At 41.4% G+C, this 25029-nt stretch overlaps 1 protein-coding gene across 1 annotated transcript; it reads left to right on the top strand.

Moving 5' to 3' along the window:
- The first annotated feature begins 517 nt into the window (after window positions 1-517).
- On the top strand, window positions 518-23333 carry LOC132769796 (cytochrome P450 2J2-like). Its single transcript, XM_067466206.1, has 9 exons — window positions 518-543; window positions 2594-2736; window positions 6084-6233; window positions 6429-6586; window positions 11030-11206; window positions 12492-12633; window positions 14524-14708; window positions 21482-21623; window positions 23119-23333. The coding sequence occupies exons 1-9, from the start codon at window positions 518-520 to the stop codon at window positions 23307-23309; spliced, it is 1314 nt and encodes a 437-aa protein (XP_067322307.1). The 3' UTR covers window positions 23310-23333.
- The last annotated feature ends 1696 nt before the right edge of the window (window positions 23334-25029 follow it).

Below are 25029 nucleotides of genomic sequence, written 5' to 3'. Positions count from 1 at the left end.
CAACTCCCAAAAGTCAAGGTCTACTTTCCCCAAGCTCCACCAGTGGTTCACATTCGGGCATATTGAGTACTCATGTCAAGTTTGGTCCAGATCCATCATTGTTTGAGTCCACAGTGCTCTCTGGATGTAGGTGAACTACAACTCCCAAACTCACGGTCAATGCCCACTACACCCTTTCAGTATTTTCTGTTGGCCATGGGAGTGCTGTGTGCCAAGTTTTGATCAATTTCATCGTTAGTTCAGATTGCTCTTTGATTGTAGGTGAACTCTAAATCTCAGTAACTACAACTCCCAAAAGTCAAGGTCTATTTTCCCCAAGTCGTATTCACACTTGGGCATATTGAGTATTCATGCCAAGTTGGTCCAGGTCCATCATTGTTAGAGTCCACAGTGCTCTCTGGATGTAGGTGAACTACAACTCCCAAATGACAAAATGACTCCCCCTTCCCCGATCGCATCAGTATTCAGATTTGGGCATATTGGGTATTTGTGTCAAATTTGGTCCGATACATGTAGGATGAAAAAATACGTCCTACATATCAGGTATTTACATGACAGGAGCAAAATGATGGTTATGAAGTAGCAACGAAAATAATGTTATGTTTGGGGGTCACCACAACATGCAGAACTGTATTAAGGGGTCGCGGCATTAGGAAGGTTGAGAACCACTGAGCTAGTAAGTAAAATAAAGTAGTTGATTAATAATTTTAAATTTGTTAAGAAAGTCTAAAAAATTCCTTTCATCAGAACAAATTTTGCTTCTGGTTCTCAGATTTCTTTCCCGCAAACACCAATTCAGATGTGGGTATCTTTTCTATGCTTGCTTTTTCAGCTATGAATTAAAGACATTCATTCAGCTTCACTACAATCTCCTTATCTCCCCTAAGTAATTCTTTCTTTGTTGTATCCTTTATAGACTCCTGGCAATTCTTCTGTGTTAGTGCATTTCCCCCATGTTTTCTGGTTCTGCACAAGCCTTTCATTTCTTGCTTGCCAGTACCTCCCAAGAATTTTGGAGACAGATAACCTTCTTGATTTCCCTTTCAACTTGTTTATTGACCTACTCATTACATGAGCAGTTTCCTCTTTCAAAAACAAACGTGTTGGTGTAATTCTCCATTCAGTTGCTTCCGACTTGTCGTAACCTTATGGACCAGCCCACGCCAGAGCTACCTGTTGGCAGTCACCACTCCCATCTCCTTCAGAGTCAAGCCAGTCACTTCAAACATGATTGCATTCAAATTTCTAATTGAGCATCGAGATCAGCTTATGAGGCATTTAGGGAGTCCTACGAGCATGCTATCACCGAGGCAAAGCGAGTATATTATGCTTCTTTGATAGCATCTGCGAGCTCATGCCCAGCAAAATTGTTCAAAATAATTCAATCTCTAATGACGGTTCCTACCATCCCAAAAAGTGGTGATCAGGCCCCTTCAGCCGAGGTTTTTCAGAGCTACTTTGCAGACAAGATCTCGCTACTTCGCCGGGACCTCCCCGCTACAATTGATACAGTGAGAGAACTTGAGACCCCGTGGCCACTTGCTGGGCCCATCCTCGACCGGTTCATCCCGCTGGATGCAGGGGCTGTCGATAGGCTCATAGCTGCAGCCAGACCGACCACTTGCTCCCTCGATCCGTGTCCCTCTTGGCTGGTGAAATTCTGCTTGGAGGGATTACGCGACCCTCTGTTGAAGATTATAAACAGCTCCTTTGAGCAAGGAGTTTTTCCAGAGGGTTTAAAAGAGGCGGTGGTCTCCCCCTGCTGAAGAAACCAGATTTAGATCCTTCGGTTCCCTCCAGTTACTGCCCAGTTTCGAATCTCTCGTTCCTGGGCAAGGTGATTGAGAGGGCAGCAGCGGAGCAGTTGCAGCAATTCCTAGATGACACAGCCGGACTAGATCCCTTCCAGTCTGGCTTCCGTGCGGGGCACGGGACAGAGACTGTGCTGGTCTCCATCACGGATCACCTTCGATGCCAGCTTGACCAGGGCGGGTCAGCGCTGCTTGTGTTATTGGATCTCACAGCAGCATTTGTCACAGTCGACCACAATCTTTTGACCCATCGCCTTGCTGTTGCTGGAGTCAGGGGGGCAGCTTTAAACTGGCTGTCCTCCTTTCTTCACAACCGTGGACAGCGAGTGGAGAGGGGAGGCCTGGTCTCTGAGAGGTCCCCTCTACCTTGTGGGGTTCCTCAGGGGGCCATTCTCTCCCCTCTGTTATTTAACATCTATATGCGACCACTTGCTCAGCTGGTTCGAGGTTTTGGGCTTGAGTGTTATCAGTATGCCGATGACACTCAGCTGGTGCTGAAGATGGAAGGCCGACCGGACTCTGTACCCGATTGTTTCCATCAGTGCCTCGAGGCTTTTAAATTTTGTTAGATTTTAGCTATTCTTGTAAGCCACTCCGAGCCCCAGGGGAGTGGTGGCATATAAGTTTAAATAATAAATAAATAAATAAATATTTCAATATTTCCTACCTCAGTTTTTTTATCATTCCTTTCTGTGGAACTGATCATATTTGTTAAGTAATCAGGATACAAATATTTTATTACTGTGAATATTGAAATTACAATAATATTTTCTATCCCTGAGAATTGTGACAGACAGAAAACTACTACTACCAGTTGTAGTTTTGTCTGGCTTTGAAGCTGTGAAAGAAGGACTGATTGATCATTCGGAAGACTTCTCAGAGCGGCCACAGACTCCATATATTGCAGCTATATCAAGAGGAATGGGTAAGTTGTGAAGAGCTGTACTACATCTTTCTCCAGAGAAACAATATGAGAACAAATGATCCTTTGAGGAAAATTGTTATCGGTTGGAAATTACACTCATGCTGGATCTACACTACCATATATCCAGATTATCAAAGCAGGTAATCCACATTATATGCTTTAAATTGGATTACATGCGTCTACACTGCCATATAATCCAGTAGAGATGTGAATGCTGGATTGAAGGATCAAATGAAAATCATTTGATAAAAAAGTTATCTTAAAATTTGTGATTGGCTGAAAAACACGTTGCTACGGAGGACGATACATCCCTACAGTCAAATAATTCACAAGAGTTGGTTGTGATAAAATGGTGCGGCCTGCTCTCATCTTCATTTTATAATCCCAAAACAGTTGATGAAATATATAACCAGATGGAGCCACAGACACACAGGTGGCTAAATGGAAGCATGAGTCGACAGCAACGACCTGCAAGGGAAACGAGGTTCAAAAGGGCAAACTTAAAGGCACCAGGAGGGTGAGGGGAGATGATGACGAGAAACCTCTTTGTGAGCATTTTCTTATATCTGCATCTGCATTTAGGTGTTGCAATGCATCTCTGAGGTTCAATAAGAAAAAGAAAGAAAGAAAAAACTTCAAGCCTTTCAGGACGCCAGGGAACCATTTACTGAGCTTGAGGGTGCATCCAGACAGCCACTTTATTGAGGAAACTCCCGCAATAAAAAGGGGGATGTACAGACAACACCCTGGACAAACACGAATTAATCTGCTACAAACCAGGAAAAACCACTATCAAATTAATTCACCACAAACTAGGGTTTTCCTGGTTTGTGGCAAATTAATTTGATAATGGGTTTATTCTGTGTCTTCCTGGAAGGCGCGGGATAAACCCACTACTTCTGGTGTCTGGACTGCAGTCCAGATAGTCTTCCCACAGTTTTCTGGACTAAAGTAGCCTGGAAAACTGTGGGAATAACAACCCCCTCCCTAAAAACCCTACAAAGCTCTAAAAAGAAAAGTACTTTCCCAGTCTCCATTGGAGAACTGTCAATCCCCCCCCCCCCCTTTCTTCTGGCATATCATTTCTATGTATTAGGAGAGCTGTGGCAGCTCTTCAATGGAGGCCGGCAAGCACTTATTTTTAAAAAGGGCGTTTTAGGGCTTTTGGGGAGGGGGTTACAGTGTCCTGGCGTTCTCCCGGGAAGTCCCGGAAGAACATCTGGACACCCGCTCCAGAAAGCAGGTGCTTTCTGGAGTGTGTGAAGATGGCCCTTGGGAACATTCACATTTTTAAAATGTGGATGCTCCTGGGATAATGGCTGTCTGGAAGAGTCCTGAGAGTACCGTGCTCAGACTTTCCTTCAGGTTCCACGATTTTCCCCCACTACCTTTTCCCAAATTAAGAGGCTATCTGGAAGGACTCTCAGTGGAGTTGCTTAAGGATGTTGCTGACTGGTGCCAGTTCAATCCAGACTACATTTTTGGATTAGTTTTGTGTCTCATTTGTTGGCTATCTGTGTTGCATATGGGATGCAAGACTGGAGAGAGAATGAGGATTTGTAATATGGTAGGAAACCAAAACTTTTTGCCCCTAGCCCCTGCTTCTGTCTTCAGGGTGGTGATTGTGGTGCTCATATTTGATAGACTCTCAGCTCCTCAAAGGCTGGCGGCAAAACAATCTGGGTTGGGGATGGGGTTGAGATTTTGAATAACTGGATAATGGAGGGTTGACTTGTATTTGGGGTAGTAAGTTAGCCATATTTTAGCTGAATTTTGTAAATAAGAATTGCATATTGATTTGTGCAATTTATTTTGCACAAGTCCATGCCTAAATTCTGCCATCTCTAATTTGATTGCCCCCAACCATAGAATCATAGAATCATAGAATCAAAGAGTTGGAAGAGACCTCATGGGCCATCCAGTCCAACCCCCTGCCAAGAAGCAGGAATATTGCATTCAAATCACCCCCGACAAATGGCCATCCAACCTCTGCTTAAAAGCTTCCAAAGAAGGAGCCTCTACCACACTCCGGGGCAGAGAGTTCCACTGCTGAACGGCTCTCACAGTCAGGAAGTTCTTCCTAATGTTCAGATGGAATCTCCTCTCTTGTAGTTTGAAGCCATTGTTCCGCGTCCTAGTCTCCAAGGAAGCAGAAAACAAGCTTGCTCCCTCCTCCTGTGGCTTCCTCTCACATATTTATACATGGCTATCATATCTCCTCTCAGCCTTCTCTTCTTCAGGCTAAACATGCCCAGTTCCCTAAGCCGCTCCTCATAGGGCTTATTCTCCAGACCCTTGATCATTTTAGTCGCCCTCCTCTGGACACATTCCAGCTTGTCAATATCTCTCTTGAATTGTGGTGCCCAGAATTGGACACAATATTCCAGATGTGGTCTAACCAAAGCAGAATAGAGGGGTAGCATTACTTCCTTAGATCTAGACACTATGCTCCTATTGATGCAGGCCAAAATCCCATTGGCTTTTTTTGCCGCCACATCACATTGTTGGCTCATGTTTAACTTGTTGTCCACGAGGACTCCAAGATCTTTTTCACACGTACTGCTCTCGAGCCAGGCATCCCCCATTCTGTATCTTTGCATTTCATTTTTCCTGCCAAAGTGGAGTATCTTGCATTTGTCACTGTTGAACTTCATTTTGTTAGTTTTGGCCCATCTCTCTAATCTGTCAAGATCGTTTTGAATTCTGCTCCTGTCCTCTGGACTATTGGCTATCCCTCCCAATTTGGTGTCGTCTGCAAACTTGATGATCATGCCTTCTAGCCCTTCATCTAAGTCATTAATAAAGATGTTGAACAGGACCGGGCCCAGGACGGAACCCTGAGGCACTCCACTTGTCACTTCTTTCCAAGATGAAGAGGAAGCATTAGTGAGCACTCTCTGTGTTCGTCCACTTAACCAATTACAGATCCACCTCACCGTAGTTTTGCCTAGCCCACATTGGACTAGTTTCCTTGCCAGAAGGTCATGGGGGACCTTGTCGAAGGCCTTACTGAAATCCAGGTACGCTACATCCACAACCCTGGCCTTACAATCTATTTTGCACAAGTTCATACCTAGCCCCTGCTATCTCTATTTTGATTGTCCACTGTAGCCTTGGGTTTGGATATTGAGATTGGTTTTGTTTTATTGTAATGTCGTTTATAGTCTACTGTTTAATTATTTGGTCAGCTGTTGTATGTTGCCCCATGTTTTTAAATGTGGTTTGGTTAGCTCTGTGACTATGGGACTTGGTCTGATTGTAAGCTGCCATGAGTCCCTTTGGGGAGATGGTGGCGGGATATAGAAATAAAGTTATTATAATATTATTATTATTCCTTCCACACCCAGGTGTTGGACTTTCAAATGGACATACCTGGGAACAGCAGAGGCTGTTTGGCCTAGTTACACTGCGGAAAATTGGAGTAGGGAAAAAAAGCATGGAGGGCCAAATAGAAGAGGAATCCCAACAGCTTGTAGAGGTTTTCGCACGTGAAAAAGGTACGTATCAACCTTCATAAGTTTGTGTGTAGTCAGCACTGGTCTTTGATGTGAATTTTGTCATATTTTTGTTGATCTCAAATATAAACATAAGTGGACAGAAATCCCAAGAGTTCTTTCTCTAAAGAAAAATCTAATTGAGACTATTAAGTGGTTGACTGATATTGACTGATATTAACTGAACTTGATTTGCAGGGCAGCCATTTGATCCTGCATTGCTGCATTGCTCAATCTCCAATGTAATATGTGCCATATCTTTTGGATACCGTTTCCCACTTGAAGATGAAACCTTCAAGGAACTGATTGATGCCATGACATTTACCTTAAAATTTGCAGGAAGTCTTTTTTATGTGGTAAGGAGCATTTTGAAAACAATTGCAATAATGTTTTGAGTGTTGGATTTTGTCATGGCAAAATGAAGTAAATTCTGCAGAGGTAAATCCTCACAGTTTACATTAGGAAAGTAAATATTTGACCATTCCATTCTCATGTATGAGGATGAATGCTTTCTGAAGTTTTCTCTCAGTTGATGGAGAAAACAAAGGCTGGAGTCCTTTTGGAGAGTTTCTTCATTGTAAGTGGACTTAGGTTTGTAGGAATTTAAATGGAGAAGGCCTATTGAATGCATGGGCAAACTTTGGCCCTCCAGGTATTTTGGACTTCAACTCCCAGAAATGTGAGCCAGGTTACTGGCCTTTAGGAATTGTGGGAGTTGAAGTCCAAAACACCTGGAGAACTGAAGTTTGCCCATGCATGGTCTATCATGTCTGCATCCAATATCGGTCTGCTACTATCAACCAGAGTCAACAAAGTGATTGACGGAGGAGGAGATTGATGCAGCATAGAACATAAGGTATATGCATTGGAATTGAGACACCATCTAATTGTTGTTGAGCATTGAGCACTCTCGTTTCCTGTTTTGCAATCTCATGATTTGGTTTTATCTTATCACCTCTCTTATATCAAGTTACTTAACGTAACGAGTTACTCATGGCTGGTGCAATATTTTTGCAGTTACCACACTAAACCTGCACATCCCAAAGAATTTTGGAAAATTAGCACAGTAATACACATTGTTTTGTGTACAAACATTATTGGGGTTTGTACAATTTTTCACAAAAAGAGCACCTACTGCAGATATCATAGGCAGCCTTGTCTAACGTAGAATGACAGGGCTACATTACTGACATGATATGAAACCATGGTAGAGAACAACAGTCTGTTAGGTCTAAATGGCTTCTAGGGAGAGTTAAATTTGATTGAGGATCAATTTATTTGTCTTTTTTACATGGTGTCTTTGGGGCCATCTAATCAACTGAACCACTCTGAGAACAGGTAAACTGGGAATGAAGATGGCCTCTGCCTTGCTTCCCTCTAACTGACCTTAACAGTGCCTGGAGGACACCAAAATGTTATCTGATAATCCTCAGCACATGGAATGGTGGCATCCAGCACACCGGGACTGGAGAAAGGAGAGTACAAAGGGATTCATCTTCCCTTCCCTGCCTGGCATGCCGGAGATCACCATTCAAGCCACTGAGGAGTGTTTGATGCAATTTCAGCTACTCTGATATTTGTATTGTTAAAGGCTTTCATGGCCAGAATCATAGGGTTGCTGTGAATTTTTCAGACTGTATGGCCATGTTCCAGTAATATTCCCTCCTGATGTTTCACCTAGATCTGTGGACAGCATCTTCAGACCTCTGAAAGTGCTAGCCACAGATGCAGGTGAAACATCAGGAGAGAATGCTCCTGAAACATGGCCATACAGCATGGAGCAAACCTATTCTGATATTTGTTGGAAAACAAACTTTGCCAAGAATACAAAGTCCAACAAATTTCTAACTTGCCTTGCAGACAATTTTATTGTCCAGATGGTAGAGGAGTCAATAAGGGGATCAGCTATTCTGGATCTGATCCTAAACAACACCGAGGATCTGTTTAATGGAGTGGAACTGCTGAGATCCTTATGTGGGAGTGACCATGTGTTTGTGGAGTTTGTGATACAAAAAAAGGGGGAAACTAAAAGAAGTCAAATATGCATTCTAGACTGTAGAAGAGCTGACTCCGGGAAATGTAAGGAAATACTGAGTGTAATTCCATGGACAGGAATATTAAAAAGAGAAGAGAGTTAATGAATGATGGGAGTTTCTTAAAAGTGAGATACTGAAGGCACAATTACAAACAGTGTGAGCAAGGAGGAAAAAAAATAAGAGAAGTGGCTAACAAACAAACAAAGGAGAATTATATTTTCACTCAGTTCTTTTTATTGCATCAGTTCTTTTTATTGCAATTTCCAGTGTGAGAGGGTATATCAGATTACAGAAAAACATTTAGACATACAAACATACAGATTCTATGCAACTACATTGGATTTACAATTACATGACTAACAAGCAAACTAATAAAGGAGAATTATATTTTCACTCACTATTCACACACATGTACATGCATTCATCATCATGCATCAAAATATTACCATATCCTTTCTGCCTCCTTGGAGAAGCACCTGTTAGGCCAGACCCTGCTTTCCTGCAGCCTGCCAACACACAGTTCCAAAACTTCCATAATGCCATAACTTCAAAACTCCTCTTTCCCTAAGAAAAATGCCAAGGCCCAGATCTCTGTTTTCCATACAGCAGAACCTGATTCCCTGCACAAAATCTAAGACTCCAAAACTGCACTTCTTTCTCTTCCCTTGAGAAAGAAGCCCTAAAGTGTCCAGAATCATGCTTTCCTACAACATATCTGACACTCTCTGAATACACCATCTCTCTCCTTCTGATGGAGCAGAGTATGGTGGGTGAACCAGACTCCTCACGTCTGTCACAATTTGAGCATTATTAGATTGAGCCTTTTATAGGAATATTCTGCTGATAGTCTCAAAGTTGTAAATGAATGATAGATGTCCTCTATCCTGGCTCCATCTTTGTTTCCTGGCCACATGTTGATTCTTCTGGATTGGTGTTGACAAACATAAGTCTTGTGTTGACTTCTTTTTTAACATTGTAAACATGTATCTTATCATTGTACAGTTCTTATCACAGTTTACTTTTCAGTTCTTATTAGCAACTTTTAATTACAGTTCCAGCAAGCAGGTAGTCAGACATTGCAGGCCTTAATATTATACTGGTGTCTCCAAGATTATTAACTCCATCCATACATCCTTCCATTCTTCCATTCATTCCCACACATCATATTAAATTCACATTTATCAAATCTGCATGTAGAATTTCTTATTACAAGTCTTCTCCCAAAAGATTGGTGTTCAACCTGAAGAATATGGAGTGTATTAGGTAACTGGGGAAATGCATTGCCTGACTTACCAGGCGATGTCTGTTGTGGCGGGGGGGGGGGGGGTGGGGTGCTCTCCCGCCAGCCATGTTGGTTGCAGGGGGCTTCTTCTTCCCAGAAGCCCCCTGCATGGGGGAAGTTTTCCCACTGGTTGTAGTACCGCAGTCCCAGCGAGGAAAGGGGCGGTAGTGGCATCAGCGGTCATTGGTGGTAGCGGTTAGTGGGCAGCAGGCCTAATTGTGGTGCGGGGGTGGGTGGGTGTGGGTTTCACCTTCCTGATGGCGGGAGCTCAGGCCTGCAGCTGCCCCCTCCTTCCTTTCTTGGCATTCCCTTCCTTGGTGGCAACAGGCCCAGCTAGGCCTGTGTTGCAGCAACAAGCCACGTACCTTTTACAGGCTGCCTCTTCTCAGGCCGGCCTGTCTTGCTTTCCTGGGCCTTTTGGCTGCTCTCCTTTCCCTTTTGGTTGCTGGCGGGAGGTGTGTCGTACATCCACATGCAAATGCAACCCAAAATAGATAAAGAATTGTCAGGGCTGAAAAATCAGGAAGTAATCCAAATAAAAGATGACATAGTGGTCCAAAAAGTATTGGAAAATGCCATTAACAAAATGCTGGAACATGGTAGAAGCATTACATAAAACAAACAGCATTACAGTATATTCAAAATGGCCATATTGGGTTTGAAATGCCATTTTCCATTCATCTCCTGCCATAATCATCACAAGATTATGAGATCCTCTTAAAGCTAGTCCAAAATACAAAGTGTGTGGTCTGAGGTTCATTGCATGAGGGTCACCAATACGATTACTGGCTGTAGCAACAACACAACAATTGGTTCCAGCAAAGAACTATTGTGCTGCTTCTGAAAAGTCCTTACAGCTGTGAGATCCTCTTTTGAACCAGGTGATTGGACCTTTACAACTGTATGGCATAAACCCTAAGCTGAAGCTGGGTGGGGAGAGTTAATTCTTGCTCTTTTGTCTGAAGAGCCTCATCCTGCCCAGACTCAGATGCCTCTATTCCTGGAGGGTCATGCTCCTGCTCAACAGTAGCAGTCTCTACAGTGCCAGGCTACCTATCCACCATGAGCTGAGATTCTACTGCTGGGAGGAAACTCTCATCCCCATCATCCTTATCTTGCCTGAAAGTCCTGACAAGATGTAGTCCAGGAATACTTGGCTAATTTTCAGAGGCCAGATGAACTACATCCAAGAGTATTGCAGGAGCTAGCAGAAGTAATTTTATAACCAACGCCAATAATCTTTGAGAATTCTTGGAGGACAGGAGAAGTCCCATCAGACTGGAGAAGGGCAAATGTTGTCCTTATCTTCAAGAAGGGAAAAACAGGACACAAAAAATTACTGTCTCCATTTCTTGTTTACAGCCAATAAATGTTCTTATCCTAAAGCAACTTGTGTGTGTCAAAGCTGCTTTAGCTGATTGACTGTGTTTCCTTGACTCTGCCCTACTAATGGTAAGTCTTTGCTTATTTCTTTGTTGTAGCTCTATGAAATGTTTCCATGGCTCATGAAGCATCTTTCAGGGCCTCACAAAGAGGCATTTCGTGCTACAAAGATGCTGCTTTCATTAGCAAAGAAAGAAATAGAAAAACATAAAGAGCAAATGTCCTTTCAGGAGCCACGGGATTTTATTGATTTCTACCTGCTTGAAATAGAGAAAGTAAGTATCTGCTATGTATCCAATTATACCAATCCAAGAAATGCAATGGTACTTTGGTATCCTCTATGGTAAGATTACAGGATCCCCATGGATACCAAAATCTGTGAATGCCCAAATTCCATTCTGTATCTATATAAATAAAAATGGCAACACCATTTGGGGTCCCAACCCATAGTTTGAGAAACTCTAATATAGATGATGTTGTTCATCTGGAGCAGATAAAAAGGTACACCCCCCCCCCCCACACACACACATACATACATACACGGTCTATGTCAATGAGCAGAAATTAAAAGCAGGTATAAAAAGACTGGCTTTCAGATGTATGTGCTAGGCCTGGGTAACAACGGAAAAATTTGTTTCTAAAATCGATTCGTTTTTTGGGGGTTTTTGCGTTTCGATATTTAAAAGAATTCCGAAATTTTTCTTTTAAAAAGTTCGATATTTACGAAATTTCGTAAATGTTAAAAAAATTACAAAACATTAACGAAACAAATACGAAACAATAACGAATCGATTCGTTAATGGCAGACGCGACCGCGCAATACGCTAAAAAACCTCCAAATGGGACAGGGGGAACTTCTGAAGCTTCCCTCTCCCTCTGTTGTTGACTGTTGGTGTGATATTATAATTTTTTTTCACTAATTAAACAAAAAACAACTATAAAACTTGTCCCAGACATGCGGAAATAATAATGAAACGACCTCAAACCGATAACGAAACGAATACATAATGAATCCGAAGCACTTACGAAACGAATTTAAAAATTCGTTTCGTTTTTAAGTTGCTCCAGAATGGTTCGTTATCGCTTCGTTATAAAAAATAACGAATTTTTAACGAATTACGAATTAACGAAACGAAACCGCCCAGCCCTAGTATGTGCCTCTAATAAGGATGTCACAAAGGGATAACCCCCTGCTAAGGGAAAGCCTCAGTACTAAGGCATTCCCACTACATCCAAGACCAGAGACACAGCAGAGCTGCATAGTATAGACATATTTTCTGGATCAGCACCTCAGTCCTGCCAATAAATTCTTGGCTGGAGTCCTGCTGTTGAAACAGCACCCAAATTCACACACTTACGAAATCTGTTTCACCTGTAGAATAATATAGTGCTTCCATGCCTTAGTGTTCCTTGCCTTTGAAAACCCTTCAAAATACATGAGGTTGCAATAAATCAATAGGCAACATGAAGGCACATGTACACACATATAAAGACAGTCTTGAAAAGAAGCTTTGTAGTCAACCATTAGTCATATTTCATATTTCATACTGTCAACATCAGAGGAAGAATGATCCTACCTCTACATACGATGAAGAGAACCTGGCTCAGAATATTCATGACTTCTTTATTGCTGGAACAGAAACGACTGCCACTTCTCTGAAATGGGCAATCCTCCTTTTGGCAAATCATCCAGATATTCAAGGTAAGAGAGAACACTGTGCAGCAAGAAGAACCTGCTGTGTCAGCAGTAACTTTTAAACAATCTGCTCAATCAAAGAAGAAAGAAAATCAGATCTAGCTTCTATTCTTTCTTTGAATGTGGTAGACATTTACAATTGGTCCACACAGTTTACAGAAAACCTACGTACACTTTATTTATCTTGTCAGAAGCGAATATAGTTAAATACTTGGCATTATACTAAATGCCCTTTGATGAGAAGCTGGCCACTTGGAGTGCACTTTATTTGTTTATCTTGTCAGAAGTGAATTGAGAATACAGTTATAATGTATAGGAAAACCACAAACAGAGTTAAAAACTTGGAATAATACTAAATGTCCTTTGACCAGAAGCTGGCTACTTGGAGTGCCTCTGGTGTCACTGTGAGAAGGTCCTCCATTGTGCATATGGCAAGGCTCAGGCTGCAATTAGTAGGTGGTCTGTGATTTGCTCTTCTCCACACTTGCATGCCATGGACTCCACTTCATGGCTCCATTTCTCAAGGTTGGCTCTGCATCTCATGGCCCCGGGGCAGTCTGTTCAGTGCCTTCCAAGTTGCCCAGTCTTCTGTGTGCCCAAATGGGAATTTCTCATCAGGTATCAGCCACTGATTGAGCTTTTAACCTGCCACTTTTGGTCCCTTGCTTGCTGAGATGTTCCTGTGAGTATCTCTGTAGATCTTAGGAAGCTATTTCTTGATTTAAAGCATTGGCTTGCTGGCCGATATCCGAACACAGGGTCAGAGATCATGTCAAAGCCTTGGTCTTCTCATTACAGGCTGCTACTTCCTGATGGATGTCAGGTGGTGCAATACCGGCTAAAAAGTAAAATTTCTCCAGTGGTGTAGGGCATAGACATCCTGTGATAATGTGGCAGGTCTCATTAAGAGCCACATCCACTGTTTTAACGTGGTGAGATGTATTCCACATTGGGCATGAGTGTTCAGCAGCAGAGTGGAATATGTACACTAATAGATACCTAACTCCAACCATCACCCTGGTAAAAAAAAAGAAGCACAATTAAAGTCCCGGTAGACCCCACAATCTGTATCTGCGAACCCTACACTCTTCAAGTTGAACTGAACCACCTAAACTGGTCTCTACAGACCAATGGATACTTCAGTACAGACATTGGAAGAGCTGTGAGATTGAGAACAAGCCATGAGAGTAAAGACAAAGATCCACCCAGAGGAAAAGTGTTCTTACCATATATCAAGGGAACCACTGACTGCATAGGGAAGCTGATGTAAACAATCTACAGACCCACCAAAATATCCAACAAATGCTCCTTTCAGCAAAGTATAAGGGAGATCCTCTCACCACTGCAGGAGTGTACAAGTCTACACAGGGACCACCAAACACAGTGCCCAGACACGTATCAATAAACACGAAAAGCACTGTAGACTAATTCAACCAGAGAAGTCACCTGATGAACCAACCTGGACACAGAATATTATTTGAGAATACAGAAATTCTAGACCCCTCTGACAACCATTATGTCAGACTACACAGAGAGATCATTGACATCAACAAGCGTGTGGACAATTTCAACAGAAAGCAGGAAACCTGAAAATGAACAAAATCTGGTATTAAAAAACCAGATAGCAAACAATCAAATTTTAGTTAACACCTCCCAATCAGAGGATGCCTGGCTCAGGCTCAGATTCCCATTGAGCCATGAAAATGGCATGAACTCTTTGGAGGGACATAAATATCATAAACTTATTGTGATTTGGGAGTTGTTATCTATTAAATTATAATAGATAGACCTGTATGAATTTTTCATTGGACATTATTAAAATCCATGAATAATTATTCTGAAATGAACTTTAGTATTCATATTAAAATTTTCATCAATGTCCCCCTTTTTCCACAGATAAAGCTTATAAGGAAATAGAAGATGTTTTGTGCTCCTCTTTCTTCAGCTATCAAGATCTGAAGAAGCTCCCTTATACAAATGCTGTGCTTCATGAGATTCAGCGTTTAAAATATCCCTTCTTATTTGGGGTACCAAGACAAGCGGCCAAAGATGTGAAGATGAGAGGTTTTCTCATCCCTAAGGTAGGGAATGTAGATATGCACTTCTGTATCCCAAGAACAAGGTTGGGAGAGAGAAGATTTTGAGAGATTTACCACATAGATGGAGCCAGCATGCAGTAGTGGTTTGAACAATCGATTTGGTGCTCATTTACATTGATCATTCAGTGTGGATTGAAGGCAACTCAAAAATGTGGTGTCTAAACAGGCATAACAATTGAGACTTCCGGTGGGGCGGCATGGCGGCAGGAGCACCTCTCTGAGGCTCTGCGGAGAGGAACCACGTTTAGCGATCGGGTCGAGCCTGTTGCTCCCCTCCTCAGCCGGATCGAGTGCTGAGGGAACGCGAAACCGGTTAGGACTACCCGACGGCCCTAAAAGCCCTCATCCCCTCAAGGGTGGGGGTAGAAAGGGCCCGGGTCTGAACCGCCGGTAGCGGATCGCTCCGTGGGAAGCGGGGAAACCCGCAGGAACTGCTGTCCTCCCCCACTTAACGAAGAAAATAAAGACAAGAAACATCCCCCTATTAAAAGGGGTAAGTAGCAAGACTTACAGAACCGGAATCTGCTACGGAATAAAGTGAGACAGGAACAAGAATAGAAGAATTTAAACAGGATTATAAGAGGGGCTTTAGCCCCCAGGACCTTGGACATAAAAGCCTCTACGAAGCGGTCTAAGTACCGGGGGAAACTTAGTTTAACTTAATCTATAAGAGGAACTGCCGAATCAGGATGAATTGAACGAGAAAAGAGAATTTGCTAGAAATTTAACCAATTAATTGTTTTATAATACGATCCCCCTAAACTGAGCAAGAGGTAATATCCCCCTCCTTCTTTAATTACCAAGAGAAATCCCTTCCTTTGCAGAACGTAATTTGAAGAAGCCCCTCTTTGGCCCTGCATAGAAAAGGAAAAACAACAATACCGACCTTGGCGCCATGTTGTTTTGTCTACTCCGGAGCTCCTTGTAAACAAAGTAGATTTGAAGTGGAAAGAGAAGTGACGTGGAGAAGGAGGAGCCGACCGGAGGAGGAGAACGGAAGAAGTGTAGCCAGGGCGGAAGCAGTAAGACAGTGACCTTAAGGGAAAGAGGGCGGAAGTGAGCCAAGCAATATACTGGAAGGGCGGAAACGGAATCTCCGCCATCTTGAAGAAGGGCGGAAGAAAGAAAGAGAAAAAGGAGAAGCCGAAAAAAGCGGAAAATTAAAGTTAATCGAGGAAGGAGGGGGAACCAAGAGGAACGAAGAAGAACGGAGAAGGAGAGAAGACAGCGGCTCAACTATTTCAACTACCGGAACACTAGAGAAGACGGCAGGACACCAACGAGGGAAGAAGAGGTGGACGACCGTCAAGGGACCAGCTAAGGGAAGGAGAGGATCAACGTAATATAACAGGAATAACAGAAATAAACAAAAAAAGACATTATTTTACTTATGTCTTTTTTTTGTTTATTTCTGTTATTCCTGGCATTGTGCTGAATAAAGTGCCCTCTTAAGACAGCCTTGGAGGCATCCCATATCACATTTTGGTGCATTCCTGGGGTATTATTTGTCTCTGCATATTTGTTAATCAGATTTCTATATCTAATTATGTCCTCTTCCCTTTTTATTAAATTCTCGTTTAATCTCCATCTTCCTTTTAAGTTTTTTCGATTAAGAGTAATTTCTATGGGTGCATGATCTGAGAGATCTCTTGAAATGAAAGAAAATGAATTGAAGATTAAGCCAGGAAATACAGACATAATTAAAGAAATCGAATTATTACACCAGAAAAAATCCAACATAGAAATAGAGGATCAAGCTAAACAGCTAAAATTTTTAAAACAATATCACTTTGAAAATGCAAATAAATCTGGAAAATGGTTAGCCAAATTAGTCCAAAAAAAGAGACAAGCACAACGAATAATAAAGATAAAGAAAGGAAATGAGGAGGCCACATCGGACAAAGGGATACTGAGAGAATTTAAAGAATACTATGAAAAGCTCTATGCGAATGATGGTGTTCCACTTCCCAATATAGTTGAATATTTAAGTAAATTTAATATATCTAAAATCACAGATACCCAAAGAGAAGAATTGAATAAAGAAATTACAGAGGAGGAGATTGAGGCCGCAATAAGGAAAATGGATGCGAATAAAGCACCAGGCCCAGATGGTTTTACTGCTGGGTACTACAAAACATTCAAGAAAGAACTTATGCCAATGTTAAAAAAGGTAATGAATGGAGTGTTTCAGAACCAGGGAATTCCAGAAACATGGAATCTAGCCGAAATAACAGTTATCCATAAAGAACAATCAGACCAATCAGATGTGCGGAATTATAGACCAATTTCGCTCCTAAATGTGGACTATAAAATCTTTACAAATATTCTGGCCCAAAGATTAAAAAACTTCTTGAGCAACTGGATAGGGGAAGAACAGGCTGGCTTCTTACCTAAAAGAAATATAAAGGATAACATGAGAATTGTGGTAGATATGATTGAATATTTCGAAGCCAACCCCCAAAAGGAAGTGGCCTTCCTCGCAGTTGATGCGGAGAAAGCATTCGACAATTTGAATTGGGACTTTTTTAAGACCCTAATGAAAGAAATGGATTTGGGTTTCCAATTCATAACTGCTATAGAAGAAATTTATAAGAATCCAAGGGCCAGAATCCAAGTAAATGGGCTAACATCTGATGAATTTAAAATAGGAAAAGGTTCAAGACAAGGCTGCCCTATATCTCCCTTGATCTTTATTATGTTGCTAGAAATTCTGATGAAAAAGATAAAAGAAGAGGAAAAGATCAAGGGGGTTAAAATCGGGAAACAAGAATATAAGGCCAGAGCCTATGCAGACGATATAATTGGTATAATTGAAAATCCAAGGGAGAATATCAAAAATTGGTTAGAAACAATTGAAGAGTTTGGAAAGTTGGCTGGATTTAAATTAAACAAAAATAAAACCGTTATTTTAACGAAGAACATGGCAAAGGACAAACAAGAAGAATTAATGAGAATTTTGGGCCTCCAAATTGTAAATAAGATCAAGTATTTAGGCATTTGGCTCACAGCCAAAAACGTTCAGCTCCTCTCTAACAATTACGAAAAACTTTGGGGTGAAATTAGAAAGGATTTGGATAAGTGGAAATATTTAAACCTTTCCCTGTTAGGAAGAATTGCATTAATTAAGATGTCAGTCCTTCCAAAATTGCTCTATTTATTTCAAAACATTCCAATTATCAGAAATGTTAAGAAATTTAATGAATGGACAAAGGATCTTTCGAAATTCATCTGGAAAGGGAAAAAGGCAAGAATAAAATACCAAGCGCTAATAGATAAGAAGAACAGAGGAGGATTTGGGTTACCCAACTTTAAGCTATACCATGAAGCATGCGCCCTGACTTGGATCAAAGAGTGGATAAAACTGAAGAGGGAAAACCTTCTCACATTGGAAGGCCATGACCTTCGGGTGGGCTGGCATGCCTATGTATGGTATGGAAAAGAAAAAAATGAAAGAAATTTTGGTAACCATTTTGTTCGCTCTTCATTGCTTAGAATCTGGGATAGATATAAAAAGTATTTTTACTCAAAAACCCCTCTTTGGACCTCTCCAGTGGAAGCGAAACAGAGAAGGCTGTTAGGTTGGACAAACTGGCCCACATATAAAGAACTTTTAAGACAGGGTTCAACGGAGTTAAAAACTTATGAAGAAATAAAACAAAATTATCCAAGGACTATGTGGCTGAACTATTTACAAATAAAAGAGCAGTATAACCAAGACAAAAGGTTAGGCTTCCAACTCAAAGAAGAATTTTGGGATAAAATCCTAAAAACAGAGACAAAATGCATCACAAAAATATATGATAAGCTGTTAGATTGGTCCACAGAAACAGAACTGATAAAAAATTGCATGGTAAAATGGGCGGAGAATTTTAAAAAACCAATAGCGATGGCGGACTGGAAAATAATATGGAACAAAAAATTAAAATACACTTATGCTACTGACTTAAAAGAGAATTGGATGAAAATGTTCCATAGATGGCACATGACACCAATTAAATTAAATAAGATGTATAAAGAAGCATCAAAGATCTGTTGGAAATGTAACAAACATGATGGAAGTTTTTTCCACCTTTGGTGGAGTTGCGAAAAATCTCAAAAGTACTGGAAAGGGATACACGAAGAAATGCAGAGAATATTTAAAAAAAAATTCCCTAGGAAAGCCGAATATTATTTGTTGGGAATTACGGATGGAGATATATGTTTAGACCTAAATGAAGATATCTTATTCTTTTACTTGACGACGGCCGCTAGAATTGTCTTCGCGCAACTATGGAAACAGATAGAAATACCGGAAAAATTTAAGTGGGTAAAGAAAATAAACGAAATTAAGGACATGGACAAGCTAACTTTCTTATTAAAAAAGAATACAGGCAACCCAATAAAACAAACAGATTGGACAATAATAGAAGATTATATTGAAAATAGGTCCAAGGACAAGTAATTAAAGGGAAAGGTAATAAAATCTTAGACGGTAGAATATATCGAAAAGGATTGACAAAAAGACAATATGCGGGCAGAACCGGAAGGAGGTCCAATTTTTTTGTGATTTTTTTAATTTTTCTTTCTTTTTCCCTTTTTTTGTATTTCCATTTTTATCGTGTGACTTTTCGCAGTTTTTGAATTTTTTTTATTAATTTTTTTTCTTTTTTTCCTCTCTTTTGAGATCGTTGTTGTTATTCTTATCTAATACTTTCTTTCCTACTTTTCTATCTTCTTTATATTATTCCCCCTCTTTCGTTGTAGTTTATAATAACTTAATAAAAATTTACGTTGAAAAAAAAATAAACAGGCATAACAATTCATTTTGAGTCCTTAAATTGGAATAAAGACCTCTTCATGTGACTATTTCAGATTGTGCCATTTTGATGGCAGTCGGAGGCGAAAGGGAAGGTGCTTGGGGCTGCTCATAGTGCCCCACATGCCCTCTCTCCTTCCCCCATCATATGGTGGGGATGGGACAGTGTTGCTCCACTGCCCTTTCCCCCATCAGATGGGGAAAAGGTGGCAGTAAATTCAGATAGCTTCATCGGCACTTCCCCTCCACTTGTGGGCAGGGCCTGCCATGCATTGTGTGATGAAGTATGGCAGGTTCTGTCCTTGCTGTGAATAAAAGCAGCAAAGTGGGGCTAAAATTCCCTGTCTGAAGAGGTCCTAAGCAGATTTGTGTTAGTCTCCAAAATAGGCTACTGTAACCTCATGTAATGCTGATTGCATTAAAAGGGCTGAATTCTCTCTGATGCTGTATTCGTGTCTAGATCAGGGGTTCTCAAACTGAGGTGTGGGGGCTGGATGTGCCCTCCAACATCATTTAACTCGGCCCTTGCTCAGGGTCAACCTAAATCAGAAACGACTTGAAAGCACACAACAACAACAATCCTATCTCAACACAGAAGTAGTCCCACAAATATAAAATACTAATAATTTTATATTTGTTAAAATTGCTCTCCATTTTAATTATTGTATTGTTTTTAAGTGGGTTTTGCACTACAAATAAGATATGTGCAGTGTGCATAGGAATTCATTCATTTTTTTTTCCAAATTATAATCCAGCCCTCCAACAGTTTGAGGGACTGTGACCTGGCCCTCTGTTTAAAAAGTCTAAGGACCCTTGGTCTAGATGGTCCAGTGGAGCCAACTACATCTGCCCTGCTGGCCCATCCCTTGTCCTATGTGTCTCCACTGTTGCTCCTTCTCAGCCACGGAGCTCCCTGCGAGCGCCTAGCCACAATAGCCACCAATGCAAAGGTCATGAGGAGACAGCAAAACCTAGAGAAGACAGTTATGCTGGGGAAAGTAGAAGGAAAAAGGAAGAGGGGCCGACCAAGGGCAAGATGGATGGATAGCATCCTTGAAGTGACTGGACTGACCTTGAAGGAGCTGGGGGTGGTGACGGCTGACAGGGAGCTCTGGCGTGGGCTGGTCCATGAGGTCATGAAGAGTCGGAGATGACTGAACGAATGAACAACAACAGCAAAGGTCATAATATGCAATTAACATGGAGGGAGTAAAAGTAAAGCAACCTCATCCTTCTTGCTGATCACATAGTGCCTTGTTAGGACATCAAGAGATACAACACTTATGCAGAAAAAAATGAAATGCAATGCTACAGGATGGTTATGCCTGGCTCAACAGCAGTATATGTGAAAAAGATCTTAGAGTCTTTGCAGACAAGTTGAACATGAGCCAACAGTGTGAGGCAGCAGCTAAAAAAGCCAATTTGTAAGATAGGCAGGAGATATCCAGTGGAAGTTTCCTTTTTTAAAAAATTGACTTGCTGGACCACATATGCACTGATCCGGATATATGAATGTGTGTACAAGCAGATTTCTTGTCAGTCATTATCTCTCTTCACCCTCTTGCTGCCATCAGAACAAAGGCATTCTCAAAGTGTTCTCATGGGAATTGCTTTCCAATTGTGTTTCCATTTAGTCACCTTTGCATCTGCAGCTCCATTTGTTTACAGCCCTCATCAGCTGTTTCAGGACAGGAGCAGCCCACACCAGCAAATAAGAAGGAAAGCATGCATTTTTCTTGCGTGCAAGAACATACAGTCATGAAGATATGCACATTTTTTTGGATTTTAGCTCATCTTTTTATGTCTTACTCTTTAATGCAAACCAGCACACATTTTAGGCAAATGTCATTTAGCCATCCCCCCTTTCATCCTAGTTCCTTCTGCATTTTAGGCCTGTGTAGAAGGGGCCTAAGAGAGATGTGTATGTGCCTGTTTGTCTGACATTGTTTCTGCCTTTCAGGGAACAGCTATTATACCAAACATGCGCTCTGTTCTTCTGGATCCTAAGCACTGGGAGTCCCCTAAAGAGTACCATCCAAACCATTTTTTGGACCAGGATGGACATTTTGTTGCTAAAGAACAGTTTCTGGCATTCGGTGCAGGTAAAAGCAGTTTGTTATTTATCAGTGTCTTCTGAGGAGTTTCCATGATAAAATGTGCTGCAGCCTCTGTCTTTTGTGAGTCAGTGGAGTTGATGCTCTGCAGCACATATCCATCAAGGCAGCAAAACATTCATTGCAATTATGGCACAATTAAAAACCATAAACAAATACATGATGGTGCAATTATGGGAAACCAGAAATGTTCTGCCAATAAAGCCTATAAAAATCCATGAGAGGGAAAAATGGAGAGAAAACATGGGTGATGGATGTTGGTATAGGTGAAGAGGTTATTCTGCCATTTCATTTTGCTTTGTTTTTATTTGGTAGTTCATAGCATTATGAAAATGCTTTTAGGAAGTGTTTACAATGAAGGAGCTTTAGGTGTCCTTAGCTTGCACAGCAGTTACTCTTTCTTCTCTTCATTCCTCACTATTTTCTTTCTGGCAGACTTTACTTACTTAGGTGATCCCTCATTGGACGAGTAAGATGGGTTTCCTTGTGGGTCCATATGTGGCTGTGGAGCCCTATTCTTGCTCTGCATCTTCTTCCGCAGTGAGGGCATTGGTTTCCAGGTGGAAGGCAGTCCTGGTTGGAGTTGGCCTGGTGCATTTCTCTCTTTCACCCTCCACTTGTGCCTCCTCGAATTCTGCAGCACTGCTGGTCACAGCTGACCTCCAGCTGGAGCGCTCAAGGGCCAGGGATTCCCAGTTCTCAGTGTCTATGCCAGAGATTTTAAGGTTAGCTTTGAGGCCATCTTTAAATCTCTTTTCCTGTCCACCAACGTTCTGTTTTCCGTTCTTAAGTTCAGAGTAGAGCAACTGCTTTGGGAAACGGTGGTCAGGCATCCGGAAAATGTGGCCGGTCCAGCGGAGTTGATGGCGGAGGACCATTGTTTCAATGCTGGTGGTCTTTGCTTCTTCCAGCATGATGACGTTTGTCTGCTTGTCTTCCCAAGAGATTTGCAGGATTTTCCGGAGGCAGCGCTGATGGAATCGTTCCAGGAGCTGCATGTGACATCTGTAGACAGTCCACGTTTCGCAGGCATACAGAAGGGTTGGGTTGGGTTTCTGGCAGATAGTAACACCAAAACTGTTGGTGCTTTATGCTTAATTGAAAGCAAATTGCCTCCCCTCTTCCCTAGTTATACCTCTATCTTATTCATGCCAGGGAGAAAACACATGAAAGAAACAGAAAGGATTGCAAGGCATACACAACTAAAGCACTCCTGAAAGATACCCTTTCAACCTTTGTTTACCATTGCCCAATGATGGAGAGGTCACCATCTTTCAATGTAGTCTATTCCAATTTAGACCACACTTTCAAATAACAAGTTCTTTCCAATGCTTAGGCAGAATGGTTTCTCTTGTAGTTTGAAACTGATTGGTTACAGAGGGTGGAGTGGATCATGACTTTCCAATCCATAGTCCAGTTTTCAATCCATCCCTGTTTGCTGAATGGGATACATGCACACTTTCTGCCTTTGTTTCCCCTGCAGGATCGCAGGCGTGTTTGGGGGAGCAGCTGGCAAGGATGGAGTTCTTCATCTTCTTTGTCAATCTGCTGAGGGCCTTCCGTTTCCAGCTGCCTCCAGGAGTCAAAGATCTTAATGAAGAACCTGAAGCAGGACTGTCAACACCACCCCATCCTTATAAAGTGTGTGCTGTTCCTCGCTGTAGTTCATCATAAAATATACAAAAATAATAGCAATGGCATGTACTTCATTGCTGCAATTTTAAAACAAATCCACACTCCCTTTTATTTTCTAAATTTCTTTCATGTGCTTAGAATCTGAAGCAAACCTGTGATATAACTCAGTCATAAAGAGATTCTGTCTCATTTGGAGGTCAAATTTTTCAGTTTCAAGAATTCTTGCTATGCACGGATGTAGTTGGGATAAAGTAATATTGTCTATTGTGGGCTGGTCTACTTCTTTGTGGATCTGTTTTCATATCCTCACTTTGCCATGGAAACTCCTAGGCGGTCTTGGGGAACTGTACATTCTCAGAGGAAGGTCATGGCAAACCGTTATGAACAAATGTTACTGACAAAACCCTGTGATCGGTTCACCTTAGCGTCCCCTTGGATCTGAAAGGCACACTACCGCATACTGTGTCCAGACCACAGTATGTATTAGCATCTGCTGCTAATGTTTTCAGAAGAAGCCATATGTTGGGCAGAATCAAATTTTTCAGTTTCAAGATTTCTTGCTATGCACGGATGTAGTTGGGATAAAGTTATATAGTCTATTGTGGGCTGGTCTACTTCTTTGTGGATCTGTTTTCATATCCTCACTTTGCCATGGAAACTCCTAGGCGGTCTTGGGGAACTGTACATTCTCAGAGGAAGGTCATGGCAAACTGTTATGAACAAATGTTACTGACAAAACCCTGTGATCGGTTCACCTTAGCATCCCCTTGGATCTGAAAGGCACAACCTGGAACAGAGAACCATTGAAATGAGAGATGGATGAAGAAGACAAGGTCCCCATCTGCATTATATGGCAGTGCAGATAGGGATAAGAAGATGCTGCGATAGCAATGTCAGTGAGACAACATATTATCTTCTATAGAAAGGGGAACATAGAATAAACACTTCACCCACTCTCCATTGGTTTCATAATACCATAGACTCCAAGGGAGTGGGTACAAGTTGATATATTATGAAATCAGCATTCATAATCCAGGAACACTGCTTGGCCTCAGACATGGCCTATGGGGCAGTGCTATTCCAGGATTCTCCAGTGAAGGGGGAGGGAAGCTGAAAATGGAACCAAAAACATTTTTGGGCACCGTGCACACCCCTATTAAAGATGAGGAATAAACAGGCAGTCCCTAAGTTCTGTACAGAATAGTGTGTGTGTAGGTTTGTTCTGTATGTAAGTTGGAACAGGTACATTTTGTAAGTGTAACTCCTATCTATCTATCTATCTATCTATCTATCTATCTATCTAATTCTATCTATCTAATTCTATCTATCTATCTATCTATCATCTATCATCGTCTGTCTATCTATCTATCTATCTATCTATCTATCTATCTATCATCTATCTATCTATCATCTATCTATCTATCTATCTATCTATCTATCTATCTATCTATCTATCTATTAGGCCTGGGTAACAACGGAAAAATTTGTTTCTAAAATCGATTCGTTTTTTGGGGGTTTTTGCGTTTCGTTATTTAAAATAATTACAAAATTTGCTTTGCTATGTTGAATTTTCATACACTAGAGAGGTTTGGAGATAATGCACAATGATTTATATGAGTTGTAGGTTCTGGGATGTATAGTTCACCTACAATCAATGAGCACTTCGAAATTGGACCAAACTTGGCACACAGAGCCCCATGATGAGCAAAAAGTTCTTTGCAGAAAGTTCACCTTGATTTGGGGGAGTTGTAGTTCACCC

This window comes from Anolis sagrei, chromosome 3 (genome assembly GCF_037176765.1).
Source record: "Anolis sagrei isolate rAnoSag1 chromosome 3, rAnoSag1.mat, whole genome shotgun sequence".
Classification (NCBI taxonomy): domain Eukaryota; kingdom Metazoa; phylum Chordata; class Lepidosauria; order Squamata; family Dactyloidae; genus Anolis; species Anolis sagrei.
Note: the sequence above shows the minus strand (reverse complement) of the source record. Positions and strands in the feature narration are given on the sequence as shown.

What these genes read in the sequence shown, in the direction of transcription:
- LOC132769796 (XM_067466206.1), top strand. Translation starts at nt 518, where the DNA reads ATGAAAAAATACGTCCTACATATCAG. An exon ending in GGTTTTCGCACGTGAAAAAG is followed by an intron (nt 6,234 to 6,428) that starts GTACGTATCAAC and finishes CTTGATTTGCAG; the next exon opens with GGCAGCCATTTGATCCTGCA. An exon ending in ACCTGCTTGAAATAGAGAAA is followed by an intron (nt 11,207 to 12,491) that starts GTAAGTATCTGC and finishes TGTCAACATCAG; the next exon opens with AGGAAGAATGATCCTACCTC.